The sequence below is a fragment of the Berghia stephanieae genome, chromosome 4, assembly GCF_034508935.2.
Source record: "Berghia stephanieae isolate SIO BIC M18660-M18661 chromosome 4, UCSD_Bste_1.3, whole genome shotgun sequence".
NCBI lineage: Eukaryota > Metazoa > Mollusca > Gastropoda > Nudibranchia > Aeolidiidae > Berghia > Berghia stephanieae.
The window spans coordinates 59,752,281-59,768,114 of NC_088363.1; the positions used below are offsets into that span (position 1 = coordinate 59,752,281).

Consider the following 15,834-nt stretch of genomic DNA (forward strand, 5'->3'; position numbering starts at 1 on the left):
AAAGTGATCATAGTAAATTTACATAGGTTTTGGTGTGGGAAAAATTGTGATTAAGGCAGATGCTGCGATTACTAATGTGGTCTGCTGCAGTAGTATTAGTGGTTTATCATAAAAAGATTAAAGCCTCCTGCTACAACAGTGATCTTATCTGTCGATATAGGCGCTAATTATCAATCACGCAGATATTCAGCACACTATTGCATTTGATAAAATTTCAAAAATCATAAAAAGACATCAATTCATCATTGAAATGTTGAGATCATCATATAGAAAAGTATGGAATGTGAAAAAAACAAACCCAATAACATTAAGAAACAGAGACATAGGAATCCAAATAGGAAACAGTAAAAGGAGCAAAAAAATGGAAAAAGAAAAAAAGAAAGAAATGAAAATGTAGAAAGAACAACCAAAACTCATGTAAATGTGTTTACTTCATCTTCTCTTTTCTTGAGGTCAGCCTGAACTTCCTCATATTCCTCTTGTCCCTCATCCGGTGACATTGCCCAGCCTGAGCAGGTTACAAGACACAGAAGAAAACAAAATTTAACATTGTTATTGCTTACATATTACATCATACCTATAAATTCACATTTTCTTATAAATAAGGGGTCATCACCTGGGCTATGGTATGATCCAAGTATGTGGTTGCACAGGGAAATGGAGAATGATGTGGAGAAAAAAACACTACTAAGATTTACTTATTTTATCTTTAGCATTACTCAAAACAAATTTAAGCCATTTCGAAATGAATTCAACAAAATAAAATGAGCACAAGTATAGTCGCATGGTAAATCTTCATTATTGTTTAACCATTCATGTGGAACTTCTCTTTTCTATTATGTGGGTTACGCTTTATGCTTATTTGAATTCATACATTGGTACAGAGGTAAACAAAAGAATGCTGACTGCCAGAATACATGTTCTGTCTAAGTCCCTGCTTTTTCCATGAAAAAAAAATTTTTTCTATCAAATTTGTTACTCTGAACACTAGGTACTCCAAACTCATTTTGCCTGATCCCATTTTTTTGCCAATGGTAGGCTCAGACCAGGAAATTGAAATACTTTGGCCAAACTAAATGGCATAACACTATCTGTAAAGCCATCGAAGAATATACAAGAGGTCAAGAGGTCGTCCCCCAAGATCATGGCTAGACGACATCAAGAGTTGGACTGGGATGACAAGTGAAAAATGCAACAGACTGGTTTGAGACCCGGAAGAATGGCGAGCCATTTCCAGTCGACCTCTTATGAGATAACTTTGGAAGTAAGTAAGAAAGTAAGAGCCAACCATGATCAGTGACTTGTTTCACTTGGTGATCTGGTGGGTTTTTTTTCTTCTTTGTTTTTTTTTTTTTTTTAATGGGCTTAGACAATAGAAAATTATTTTGATCATTCAAACAAGTTGATCAAATTTTTAAAAGTCAACAATGGACGAAGATGAACTTAATTCATGATACAGTTGTGAATGTATACATATAGGCATAAAGAAATTTGTTCATTTCTGGTGGTTTTGGTACTTTTGTTATGAAATATTAAATGAATAAATATATGACCTTTGTTTAAAGTGTGAAAATCATCAATAGTGATCACAATCACATGGAATGAAAATGTGTGCTAGACGTAAAGTTATAAACACGAATATGAAACATGAAATTATTTGCATTTAATAATCTTTTAGATAATTTCCCCAATTCTGCTCACGTGCCTGTTTTTCTTAGTACCCAAACACTAGGGATTGGTGAAAACACAATGTGCTAATGTTTGAAAACAAAATTTCCTGATAAAAACATATCAAACCATAGCGTGAGAATGGCAAATTCATTGAGACATTACTCTTGTTTTGAGATGACTACTTTGACCAATCTCCTCAAAATGGTATTATGTCGGGGTGATCTAGATGTGCTAAAAAGTGATTTGAAAATAAAAATTAACAGAAATGTGAGCTTCAAGTTTTTGCCACTTTTCGAAATTAACCCTATTAATTTCATTAAAACGTATATACATTGAACCAAATAGAAGAAATAGGTATGTGTGATTGTGGTGAAGAAGAAGATGTGCACCATATGCTTCAATACTCAAGACCTGCCCAAAGTATGGAACAGCAAGAAAGGATTTTTGGCCTGGTACACTTCTGCAGACCAAACTGTATGGGCCCCTGACAGAGGTGAGGAAGACAATGGTGTTCCTTCACCAACTAGACATTCAAACATGAAGACAATATGAGGGGGAATGACGGAGAAGAAGAAGAAGAAGAAGAAGAAGAAGAAGAAGAAGAAGAAGAAGAAGAAGAAGAAGAAGAAGAAGAAGAAGAAGAAGAAGAAGAAGAAGAAGAAGAAGAAGAAGAAGAAGAAGAAGAACTTTGTCTCCTATTTTTTACTGTAAAATCAATCTTTACCATCTAAATCATCCCGACATAATCTGAAACTGCAGATGAAAAGGATGTTAGTTTATTTCTCACCTTCTTTCAGCATCTTGAGACCAAACAAGGCAAATAAGGCAGAGGAGGCATAAAACGTCAAAGTTCTTGGAATGATTGTTGTTGCAAAACCAACCAGTGCTAGAGAAAGAAATATTTAAATTGATTAATTAATTTAGAATTAATATTTTTTAATTAAACATTTTTGCCATCTATCAATTAAAAAAAAACAACAGTAACATGAACAAAAAAAAATAAAAAAATCATTAGTCATCTTTTGGAAAAGGAATACTAATTAATCAAAAACTTAATTCTATTCTTTTCTTCGACTTTGGATTTTGAAATGGTTAAAATCAATTGAACAAACTGAGAACTACAAGATAACTCCATCAGATTAGTAATTGACTGCCTGTGGAGATTTTAATTTTAAAAAAAATAAATTCAAGTCTACAAATGTGTTTATTATGCTGACTCTCCTGATTATAAGAATTCAGAAACACATAACATCTCATACCTTAAGATCTTCTTATCATAGTCATTAAATCTTTTAGATATGTTGCACTCCACATTTCAAATTCTATCTCTTTTAAAAAACTAGGAAATGTGAAAATCTTTCAATGTCTAAAAAGAAAGTTAAAAACAGAATATTTTTAATCAGTCTATCATTAGAGCTAAACTTTTGATATGATTGCCCTTGTTTGAATGATGAAGCTGTGTCTTGAATGAGGGAGTAAATATCTTTTAATTGCAGTTCTCATGATTGTAGATGTGTTGGTTTGTGATCTTGTGGTATGACATTTGCATTTGTTTGGGCTCTTTACTCACATTCTCTCAACACAGCCAACTGTAAAATTAGTTAACATTTCTGTCTCTGTTGTGAATTTTTTGTTGTTGTATTTTTGCCTTCCAGTCATAGTGTCTCATCCAACATGTTAAGTGTTGCTGATAGCTAGTGACTCTTTGGAAATCACGTTGAGCATGTTTAATGGATATTGTGCTCTATACATGCTCAGGTTTAGACATGTTTGTTGTTTGGGTGTGATCTAATTGAAAATGGGCAAATCTTTGTGTGCGTGTGTATGTGAAAATAATTTTTGGTATGATTCAATATTTTGTACATTGCTTAGAACATTTGAATGTGAATTTTAGTGCTATATATATAAAAAGAAAGTTATCACTATAAACAAAATTATTTGAATGGGGCAGACTTGCCAACCATGTCCGACTTCTTAAGAATTCTTTTGCTTATTTTCTACGAAATTTTACCATATTTTTGCTTATTTTCTCAGAAAAATGCTTATTTTCACTGGAGTCTGAAAAAAAACACAAACTAACTAAAACCATAACTTATTCCACTAGGGAGACCACAGTAGTCTAGACATGATATGTCAAGCTAACAGAGGGAAGGGTGGCTTGAATCTCTTTTGACATTCTACAACCCATTTTTTTATTAGTCCTACATATCAATATCAGCATCATCTATCTTCCCCATGGCTCACGTGCATGATCCTTTCAAAACCGAAGCATTTTAAATGAAGGGGTGATGATGGGTAGTTGGTATGTCATTAACAATGATTAGAGCTTCTAGAAGGCTGTCACTAACCTTCGACCGTTGTCACTTTTTATCTTTCTAACATGCAAATTAAACATGTTCAAAGCTTGCAGAAGAATGGGGCACAACTAAAAAGGTTTAAGAAGAGCATACAGGTAATTGTGTATCAGGATCATTTGCTTGCTTAGCCCAGAGTTCAACTAGTATGTCAGATTCTGGGATTTTGCATTCTTGGATCATGTGATGAATGAGAAGAAGATAAGGAAGCAACCAATGGAATGATAGCTGGTTTAACCCTGATCCTCTTCTAATTTATTTGGGCAACAGCTTCAACCTTTTAAAAAAAATTGCCCTGATGGGGCAAACATCCAACTGGGTAAAGTAATTAAGTCTTAAAGTGTGAGATGACAATTGGCAAAGGTGGTTTTCTTTTGTTTTGAGAAGTTCTTTTCTTTCAAGTATCTCTCAGTCTCACTGTCCATTGAAATGTCATTTTGAACCTTGGAATTGTAATCTAAATTGAAACTCATATCAAAGGCTCCTTTGAAGGTTCATGAATTAGCTTGACAAAATTGGAAATAATATTCACCATCACTTTTATATGGATTCATGGAGATTGTGTATCTTGGGGTAATCAGATTGATTGGAGACTGAAAAGGGGTCAAATAATTTACAAGCAAACCAGAGGGTCAAGCCCTGGCAGTCTTAGAGCAAAACAATAAATGGATGGATTTAGCCTTGACAGACCCCCCCCCCCCCCCACCCAACACATTCCCAATCATACATACGGGAGCGGGCACACGCACACACACTCACTCACTGCCAAAATTAAACAGAGAAGTAGGCAGCACACAATAATACTATGTACCTATTGGAAGTAGCATACTATATCTTGGTGATTGACACAACCCCCCCTCCCATTAATACAATATTCTAATATCTGACATCAACTGCATACACTAATCAGACACACAAAATGTGTATTGATTGACCATAGATGATACTAATGAAACTGACCATAACTTACACTTTTAAAACAAATTTTTTATCTTGCGTAATTTATCTCATTTTCTCATATTTCCGTATTTGTTATCAAAATCCATACTAAATTACGGAAAATCGTACTGATTGGCAAGTCTTGAATGGGGTAATAATTGTTATGCAAGTGGTGGTATACTCAAAAAACTCAATCCACTTTATCCATGTTTTAAAACAATGAAAAACTAAAACTATCACTATTAATAATAGTATTAAGTGAAAGAGTATAAATAAGATGTGCCATACAAACCTGACAAAATAGTCATGATAAAGAGAGCTGCCAAAGCCCCTACAAGGACCGTCAGGCGTGAGTGTTTCATGGCCATGATGGCGGCAATGAAAAACGTTTTGTCCCCTAATTCTGACACAATGATGACAGACAAGGAGGCTACAAAGGCATGGACAAAGCCTGAGGTGCCTTTGTCAACTTTGACGGACGTAACATCTTTGTCACCTGCATTTGCTTTTTCCTGTTAAATGATAAAAAGAAAGCCTTAAATTTATAAAAAAGAAGTTTGATTATTACTTTTTTAGAATTATTATTTTTATTTCATGCCACAAATCTACTGATGTATGAATTTATTAAAGTCGTAACTGGCAGAAACACCTTGTTTAAACTTTTTCATTATGCATCTTTATGAGAAATTTTGCATACAGAAAAGCATGAGTGGAGGCAATACACTTTGGAGCTGAATAAGAGAAGAGACCCGATATTTACCTATTGCAATAATTTATCCCCAATTTTCAATATTCAAAACCTCATATTAGAAAAGGACAAATCATTACCGACCTCTCATAAATTTAGCTGACTGGACTCCACATGGCTCAAAATTTGAAAAATTTATGACATTATAGTCATCAAATATAGAAAATATTTTTTCTTAATAAAATAGAAATAGTCAAATTTTTCGTAAAGTCCCTTATTAGAGTGTCAAGGCCAGCTGTAGTGAAACTCCAGATGATGCATATAAAATATACAATTTGAGTCTACTTTTATGATTTTATATAATGAACATAAGCACCTCGTTTTCAAGTATTTGTTGAACCCGTTCTCTTAGCGTTCTAGATAATATAAGTTTTCAAATTTTCATATAAAGGGATGAGTCGAGTTAATATTATTTTTATCTTACAAATCATTATGTATCAATATAAAAAACTAAAATTGCAAAATGTAAAAAAGAAAATAGCAAGGAAGTTTTGAAACAAACAATTACCCATTAAATCCCAGCTAAAATTAGTTGAAAGATAATCATAGGTGACAAATAAAAAGTGCTGCCCTCTTTGAGCAGGACTCAGTATGTGTTGGTGGTTGTAGTAGTAGTGGTAATGATGATGATGATGTGGTGGTGGTTGTAGTAGTAGTGAAAGTGATGATGGTGGTTGTAGTATTAGTGGCAGTGATGATGTGGTGGAGGAGGAGGGGTATCCTTGGACAATTTGACCTCACCGGAATTTGACAGAAGTTGTCCGTAACCCAGAATTTTTTTGTTACAGGCCGGATTTTTTTCGGTGAAACAGGAGTTTTGGCATAACAATATATATATATATATAAATATTAAAACTTTTCTAAATATGAAAAAAAAAATGTTTAAAAAAAGATGAATAAATGTATATTAATATTACTTACATGAGCTAAATCAACAAAGTCATTCTTGAGAGATTCATCCTTATTTCTCTTAGCGTTCTAGATAACATATATTTTCAAATTTTCATATAAAGAGGGAAGAGTCGAATTAATATTATTTTTATCTTTAAAAAATCCTTACTGGCTATAAAAAACTAAAGTTGCAAAATGTAAAAAAAACAATAGCAACCAAGTTTTGAAACAAACAATTACCCATTAAATCCCAGCTAAAATGAGTTGCCAGATAATCAAAGGTGACAAATAAAAAGTGCTGCCCTCTTTGCGCAGGAACTCAGTATGAACAGCCATCCTTTGCCAGAATTAATTTTTCTGCAACTCTGGTATCCATCCTTCATCTACATCTATAATATATTACATATACAGAGATGCCAATTTTAAATTTGTCTCTCAGGAATTTCAGACACCACTCGGAGGAATTTCAATGCTAAAAGAGGAATTTCCGCACACAAGAAAAGGGAATTGGGATGTATTTAACATTGCGTTTACATGTATAACTCTAAAGAGATAACAGATTAGAACTATATTATGATATACAAACACAATGCAAAATACAATCCCAAAGTTTCCTTATTTCAAATGAAGTAAAGCTCCAAAATCTAAGTGACTGTAGTACTGGTGATGATATGGTGTTGGTGGTTGTAGTAGTGGTGGTAATGATGATGATGGTGTGGTGGTGGTGGTGATGGTTGAAGTATTAGTGGTAGTGATGATGATGTGGTGGTGGTTGAAGTAGTAGTGGTAGTGAAGATGATGTGGTGGTGGTTGAAGTAGTAGTGGTTGTGATGATGATGTGGTGGTTGTAGTTGTAGTAGTGATAGTAATGATGATGTGGTAATGGTTGTAGTAGTAGTAGTAGTGATGATGATGCAGTGGTGGTAGTTGTAGTGGTAGTGATGATGAGGTGGGGTGGTGCTTGTAGTAGTAGTGACGGTGATGGTGATGATGTGATGGTGGTTGTAGTAGTAGTGATAGTGATGGTGAGACGGTGGTAATAGTTGTAGTAATAGTAGTAGTAGTAGTAATAGTAGTAGTAGTAGTAGTAGTAGTCGTAGTAGTAGTAGTATTAGTAGTAGTAGTAGTAGTAGTAGTAGTAGTAGTAGTGATGATGATGTGGTGGTGGTTGTAGTAGTAATGGTAGTGATGATGATGTGGTGGTGATGGTGTCTTAAGTAGAAATGCTAGTGATGATGATGTGGTGGTGGTGGTTGTAGTAGTAGTGCGAGTGATGATGATGTGGTGGTGGCTGTAGTAGTAGTAGTAGTGGTAGTGATGATGTGGTGGTGGTGGTTGTAGTGGTAGGGGTAATGATGATAATGTGATGGTGGTAGTGATGATGTGGTGGTGGTGGTGGTGGTTGTAGTAGTAGTGGTGGTAGTGATGATGATGTGGTAGTGGTAGTTGAAGTAGTAGTGGTAGTGATGATGATGTGATGGTGGTAGTTGTAGTAGTGATGATGATGAGGTGGGTGGTGCTTGTAGTTGTAGTCGTAGTAGTGATATGATGATGGGGTGGTGGTTGTAGTAGTAGTGGTAGTGATAATGTGGTGGTGGTGGTTGTAATAGTAGTAGAGGTAGTGATTATGATGTGGTGGTGGTATTTGCTGTAGTAGTGGTAGTGATGATGCTGTGGTGGTGGTGGTAGTGATGGTTGTAGTAGTGATGATGAAGTAATGGTGGTGGTGTAGTAGTAGTGGTAGTGATAATGATGTGGTTTTGGTGGTTGTAGTAGTAGTGATAGCGATGATGGTGGTTGTAGTAGTAGTGGCAGTGAAGATGATGTGGTGGTTGGAGGGTCATCCTTGGAACAATTTGACCTCACCAGAATTTGACGGAAAGTTGCCCATAACCCGGAATTTTTTGCTACTGACCGGATTTATTTAGGTGAAACAGGAGTTTTGGCCTCACTCATATATATAATATATTAATACTTTCCTAAATGGGAAATTCCATGAAAATGTCAACCGAAGGGGTGTTTTACAAATTCTTAAGAACATATTAAAATTTGGTACCAATTTGTTGGAAAATCATTCAGGATTATGAATATAAGGATATTTCGTGCATATTTGTGGTACAGGATGCTTATTATAGCTTAATGTAAGGGTATCCCCTATTTGAAGAACAAAAAGAATATTTTCTCAATATTATAAATCTTGCAACTTCTACAAAATTATAGCCACCTTTGCTGTTGTTTATTGATATTAAAACAATTATAAGTATCAGGAACCTATATAAACATTCAAATTTACGATTTTAATGAAATGTTGTCCTCATTGGTCGTTTTAATGACCTTGGGAAATTGTATGTCAGTCCGTTACCATTAAAACAGTATTTTTTCATCTACGAAAGATGTGATTGTTGTACCGACTCACTATTTCAGATTTTCTGTCCTTACATGAATGGCTTTAGCACTGTAAGATAATTTTTCAAGAAATTTATCATTTAAGGTACTTTTGTCGGGTAACAGACTGACATTTTTTAGGGTAACGGACTGACAGTAACAGACAGACTAATTCTATTTTAATTCAAAGACAATATATATAAAAGTTGTTTTTTAAGTCTCAAGAGTAATGTCCACTCCAATGTGTTTCAACTGATCAGGCAGCCATTTTATAAACATTTGGATCATAAAATTTCAAACACTGGTCTTCAACATCAAGCTTGCTATTTTGCAATAGGTAAGTTGAATCTTTTAAAGCTTGTGAATATTTTGATCACTTGAAGATTTTTGCTATGTCTGAATTAAGGGAAAAACACTGTTTATTGTTCTATATTATCCTTATGACAATGGAGCCAGTAGTAGTCTTCTATTAAAGGGGCAAGAAGCCCTGGGAGAAATAAAAAGAAAATCAAACATTTAAATTAATGTGAAAAACTTTTGAGTCACTTTAAATGTAGTGGGTCAGCAAGCTGTTTAGCTGTGTATAATGTCAATATTTTAGTTGTTACAAAGTAATATGATACAAGTTAAAAATGAGTTTTATTTTCTTAGTTTTATTGTATTATTTTTAAGAAAACAAGATTTGCTTTTTATTCCGATTTGTCTTTCATAGCTTATGATGTAATTTCGCTCAATTTTCTTTATTCACAGGTTCAAGTTTCCTACTCTATCCATGGTTCAAATTATCAAGAAAGAGTGAAAATTGATGGGCATTACGTTGTTTAGGAAAAAGATAGGCAACAAAAGCAGGAGTCTCAAAGAAAACTTGAAAGGGATTGTAAAGGATGCTTAAAAGAAATAACGGGATTTTTTCAAGCAAAATGGAAAAAAAAGAGAAAAGCCGATCAATCTACAACTCCAAAAGAAAGTAAACCAAGCACACCTAAATCCACATCTGCCTCACATTTCAGCACAGGAAAGTAAAATACTGAATTCAACTTTGAGGGTCTACAATCCTCCCAAAAAATTTTTTTAAAATTAAACTATGCCTGTCCTGCTAAGGGCATCCAATACATCAACCAATGGTTTTTGAAATATTTTAAGCATGGAAATGGGCTTTCAAGATGAAATAAAATAATTTGATCGAAAATTTCTATTTGGACAAGAAGTACTCTTGGCGAGCACCAAGTGAAAAAGATTTCATAATTGTGAGAGATGAAAAAAGAGAAAGGACGAAAATTCAAAAAAGTTTCGTGTAAAAAACCCTTGTCGATTGTTAATGAATTTCATCCAGGAATCAAAATTGGCTTAAGTTTATTTTGCTCCCTCAGAACCTCAGAATGAACTTCTAAGAGAAATCCCACAATCTGCATAAGAAAATTGTAACAATCAAGGATAAAATGGTCCAAACGAAATTTTTGAAGATCTTTCTCAGATCTTATAACTGGCTTTCTGATCAAGTGCAGATGAGGAAGAGATTGACTGCCAATTCTATCGACCAGTTTGAAGTGACGGTCATGCCTATTGACAATTCCTAAGCTTCAGGATTCAAGATGAAATACAGAATAAAAATAAGCTTCAAAAATAAGTACCAAATGAATGTTAAACTTCCCCAGTTTTTAAGTCCTTTCTTATCTACATTTTATTTTTTTTTTTTGGAAAATATAATTTCATAGTTGAAATAAAGTTCCCGTTTGGCTGTGACAGAATAGAATTCAACTCCGCGAATCATTATTTCATTATTTAATTTTTTCAAAAGCAAAGTTGGGATTGAGGAAATCAGATGTCACCCATCAAATTACTCATCATGCCCAATGTAGCTTGACATCCATATAAGGAAGAGTATTGGTTTGATCAATCACAATGGGTATTCAGTGTTGCTCCTAATTACATAATTTGTTCTTTGCTCTGGATTTTATGTAGTAACCGTTATTCTGAGTAATAAAATTCAGAGGTGTCAGTCCGTTACCATCCATTTGTCAGTCCGTTACCGACACTTTTTCAAAGACTGCAGATTCAAATTTTAGACAATCTCTTAAATATTGCTAGTGTGTTGTAGAACAACATCTCGTGGTTACTATAAAAGAACTTATTTGTTACTGGAATGTTTAACTTCAGAAAGTTTGATCCATCTACATATAAAATTGAAAAAGATGGATTTTCTGATGTCAGTCCGTTACCAACATTATAATGTCAAAAAAATTCAAGTTGATAAAGATTCATCTTTATCCTTTTGATATATGATAAGGGCGGACATGATACATGTCCATGGGAAACATTAGCTCCATACAATAAATACATTGCGTTTCAGAGCACGAAATGTATGCATTTTTGGTTGATTTGTCAGTCCGTTACCCGTGGAATTTCCTAAATATGAAAAAAAAAATGTTTCAAAAAAAGATGAATAAATGTGTAGACGTCTATATTAATATTACTTACATGAGCTAAATCGACAAAGTCATTCTTGAGAGATTCATCCTTATTTCCAGTGTCAGGAAGAACATTAGTCTCCACATTTAAAAGTTGTCGATGAGACCATGGATTATTCGAATGGAATGTTTTGATTTTGTCATCATTCATGGCTATAGTTGTAAAACATTGTAATCCTATTGCCATCAAAAAGATGGCCACACTTATTGTTGACTTTGACAAATCCATTGTTTGTTAAGTAATGGTCTAAAAAAATTATTTTTTTTAAACTCAAAGAAAAGACATATATTTTTAAAAGGACTGAAAGTTAAGTTTTCATTAATAACTGAAAATTAATTACTATAACTTGCATCAGATTGATCTTTTCTTTATGACTTGAAAATATGTACCTGCAAAGAAAAAAATAATACAAAAATATATTTTAAAATTATCGGTCCAATTAAAATGACCATATAATAGGAGTTTAAATCCATGAAGACTATTGATGCTGTGCAGTTGTCCAAAAAAAACAACACATTTCGCCAGCCAGAAATAATTGTACCAAAATAAAAAACAATGTGTGACCTGAGATGTTTATAGTCTGATTAATACAATGAAAACCACTCATAAAATGCAATTTAGTGAGAACTACTCATAAAAATGGCTGGCAAAAACCGATAACGAAGAGATGAGTGGCGTCAATTTCGTTCAATCTATAATTCAATGCACCAGTTAAATTCCTTATAAAAAGGTAATCATCAAATCTGCACAAGAAGTAAAGATCAATGCCTATCGTTAAATTTACACGATATATTACTAATATTACTTTCCATTGGAATGTTTTCTTTCACAACTGCCTTACTTCAAAGTTGACGGTTGTATGGTGTCAGTGGAAGTGTTATTATAGAGGGCAGTGGGAGTATAGCTTTTGTTTAATTATTTATAATAACATAAAATGAATGCAAATCAAAATTACGATTTTACTACTATAACTATCAACGGGTAGTCAGTCTAAACCCGCTTTAATTGACGAGAAAGACAAAATCATTGATCAATTGAAGTCCAGATAGAAATTAAATAGAAAAGACTTAAAACTCTTCTAAAGGCACGAACATTGGAGATTGAGTCCGAATAGCCATGGGAGAATATTCAGACTCGAGTTCGAATTGCCACTTCGGTCATCAATATATCACATGATTTAACTAATGAACAAAAACTTATGAGGTTTGTAAAAATGATAAACTTTCTTATCAAATGTGGAGATAACGCAACAATCACAAAATGGTGTCAACTTTTGTTTTCGGTATCAGGCTTGCTGTTATTGGTAAGTGGTAATCTAAAACTGTGAAGTGTGTAAAATAAGCCAAACAGTAAGGCCAAAGCATTTGCCCTTACTTTTACTTTACTCACTGGAAACTGAAACGGCCCAGGTCCAAGTGTCTGACTTACGTTACTAATCAGTAGAATTAGAATATGACATGAACTGTCAGGTTTCCTTTCATATAAAACATATTGATATGAATGACCAAATCACAAATCACTATCTATTCCTTCGGAATTAAAACGTGATCCTATTTTGTCCACGAAGAATGTTACAGAGAGAGAGAAACAAGACGTGTCATATTTGCCAAGAGAGTAACTTCCCTTCTTTGTAATGCGTTGGAGTAAGAATGACTGTGTTGTTGGTAGCGGTGGGTATCGAGGAGTGATCGATCACCAGAAGTGAAGTTATTACAAGTGATCAGAAAACAATGATTGGTTCTCTACGACGTGTAGTACAAGTTAATCTCCAAACGATTACCTATTTCTCTTTTGGTCAAGTTCAGACCCTTACAAGGGAAAATGAGTTGCGTGGCATAAGAACAGAGAGAAAAACAGGACAACCTCCCCCCTCCTCCCCCACCCTTTACGATATCCCCATTTTTTAAATTTTTTTTTCACGGCTCTTTTTTTTGGGGGGTGGGGGGGGGGGGGGGGGGTATAAATTTTAACGATATGTGCTTATGTATTTGAATTTGTAAATAACCACGAAAAACTTTTATTACCCAAATACCCGGAGTGAATAGAAGCGGATGTCAAAAAGCGAATGTAAGATCAAATATATCAAATAGGTTTATGTTGACGTGCACACATTTGCAGGTCTGATAACCCATTTCCTTATGGGCTCATTGTTGTAGTGGAAATTTCAAAATATTGTCCATTACAATACAGTTAAACTAGACCCATAAGCGGGTTCGGAATCCACACCTGTACCTATATATGTACGCGTCGGTTTATGTACTTTTTAAAACGATATTTCGACAATAAAAACATTAACCTAACCCGACGTGAACTTATTTGTGGGTCTGATAACAGATTGATATGAACTCATTTTTGTTATGAAAAGTCTCTTAAACCAACACAAAATATTGTCAACTACAGCAATATCAAAACCAGTCCATAATTGCGCTCTGTTGTCAAACCTGCAAATGGGAGCACACAAATCACTACCTTTTTTGTCCGATACGCTGACTTCCCCAATTTTCCAATACAATAATATATTATTTGCTCAAACTATGAATTCAATTTTCAACATTAACATCACTCCGACATAGGCCTAATACCTACCCTTTCGCATTGGTGGATCAATAAATGTCAGCGTAAATAATGATATCTAATGATCAACGGTATAGTCAGGAATTTTTCAGGTTGGGGCTAACCAAGATTTTAAAATCTGGCATTTAAAATATTTATTATCATTACTATTATTATTACAATAAATGAAATGAGTAGAAAAGTGCCAGAAGACAATAGAGAATACAAACTTTGCGACATGACCACTGTTACGACAACTTAGCCTGGCCGCGAGAGGGACAGCCTGCAACCGACACCATCCACCACACCCCAACATTATTTTTTTTAAAAGTGGTATCAAGTACCTATCAAGCGTAGTATCTATCTTGAGTCCTTCTCCCGACTTCTTGAGGTCATGGGTTCAATACACATACGCCGTGTAGCACTTGAATTGTTCACTATTTACGAAATAATGAGTATTTAGTCATATAACTATTTAAATGTTTACTATGTTTTATGACTTCATGATTATATTTAATCTACAACATCAGTTGTGCGCTCATAGTGAAACTTTAGCACGTGGGTTTGTGATTCTTGTAAAGAGACTCATTTTTTATTTGGATTTTAAGGAAATAGGCACTACACAACTTTGATCAAATTTCAATTTCCATCACAAAACCATGGAAACATAAATACTAGATTCAAATCCCCCACAAAAGACTGAAAGAGTTCACGAGATATACAATAAGTATTTGACAAGCTGGAAAGCATTTCAATAGATTATTGCATAAATTAAAAGAGTTAGTTTTCTGACCAAACTTTAACAATCCGTTTTGTCAAATGACGACAGAATAGTATTACAAAATAAACTATGTCGGTAACTTTGACTTAGTTCAACAAAAAGTCATTTTCCTCATTATCAATTGTAAAAGATCGATACTTTTTCTCTCTTTAAAATCTTTATTGGTAAGTTCTATGAATTTTTGTCCGTTCGCCAATCGCGCTCGTTTTACCTATCTACATTTTTGCAATGTTATAATGGTAACTGAATAGTGCATGTATTTCAAACGAAAAGATACAATTATAATTGATATTTGCTATGTCATTCCATATGTTTTCTTTCTTTCTTAGTATATAGTGTATAGTTTTTATGATGCAAATCAAAATTTCACTTATCCGATCATTGTGGCTTTTGTCATAAAAAGTGACTGTAAATCGACTGGTGTCTGGAAGAGGCATCTTATATTTAAAATGTCAACACATAAACAGACATTAGTCGCCCAAATGACCTTATCAGATTGTAATGATTATAATAATAATAATAATAATAATAATAATAATAATAATAATAATAATAATAATAATAATAATAATAATAATAATTATTATTATTATTATTATTATTATTATATGGATCTGTGATGGTGAAGGGGATGATGATTGGTGGCAGAAAAAAAGTTAATACGAATCAACCAATGACTGAGCTCAGAGATATTCTTAAACTAATTATTGTCCCGTCTATTTGGAATCAGAATAATAAAGTAGAGTCTCTCATATCCAAAGTGTTCACTGTCTTAAATTAAAATAATAAACTTAAAAGTGAGTAAAAGTTAAAAAACAAAACAAAACAAAACAAAAAATACCAAAAGCCGATAAAACTTCTCGAGTCACCAGGAATTGTGTTGAAAATTATGAATTTTTGCCAAGGGACTTTTAAAAAATGAAGAAAAAAAAAGCAAGAAAATATTATGCCTAGAAAGGAGATCGAACCCCTAACTCACCCAACCCCGGTTACATTTACGCTGTGCTAAAACAGCCGGCCACCTCGCCTTCTCGCTCTCGATC

General features: G+C 33.8%; 1 protein-coding gene across 3 annotated transcripts in view; it reads right to left on the reverse strand.

Annotated features, from left to right (window-relative positions):
* Positions 1–13,076, reverse strand: part of LOC144970930 (putative divalent cation/proton antiporter TMEM165) — a 30,843-nt gene extending 17,767 nt beyond the window's left edge. Inside the window, exons 1-5 of one of the 3 annotated variants that reach the window (XM_078911118.1) lie at positions 12,847–13,076; positions 11,467–11,846; positions 5,257–5,476; positions 2,459–2,557; positions 432–508 (exon numbers count right to left, since the gene is read on the reverse strand). In XM_078911118.1, coding sequence (XP_078767244.1) covers positions 432–508; positions 2,459–2,557; positions 5,257–5,476; positions 11,467–11,685 — 615 coding nt within the window. In that variant the 5' untranslated portion in view covers positions 11,686–11,846; positions 12,847–13,076. The remainder of the gene's footprint in view (positions 1–431; positions 509–2,458; positions 2,558–5,256; positions 5,477–11,466; positions 11,847–12,846) is intronic. The other 2 variants (XM_078911120.1, XM_078911119.1) reach the window with 2 other exon arrangements.
* Positions 13,077–15,834: the final 2,758 nt, after the last annotated feature.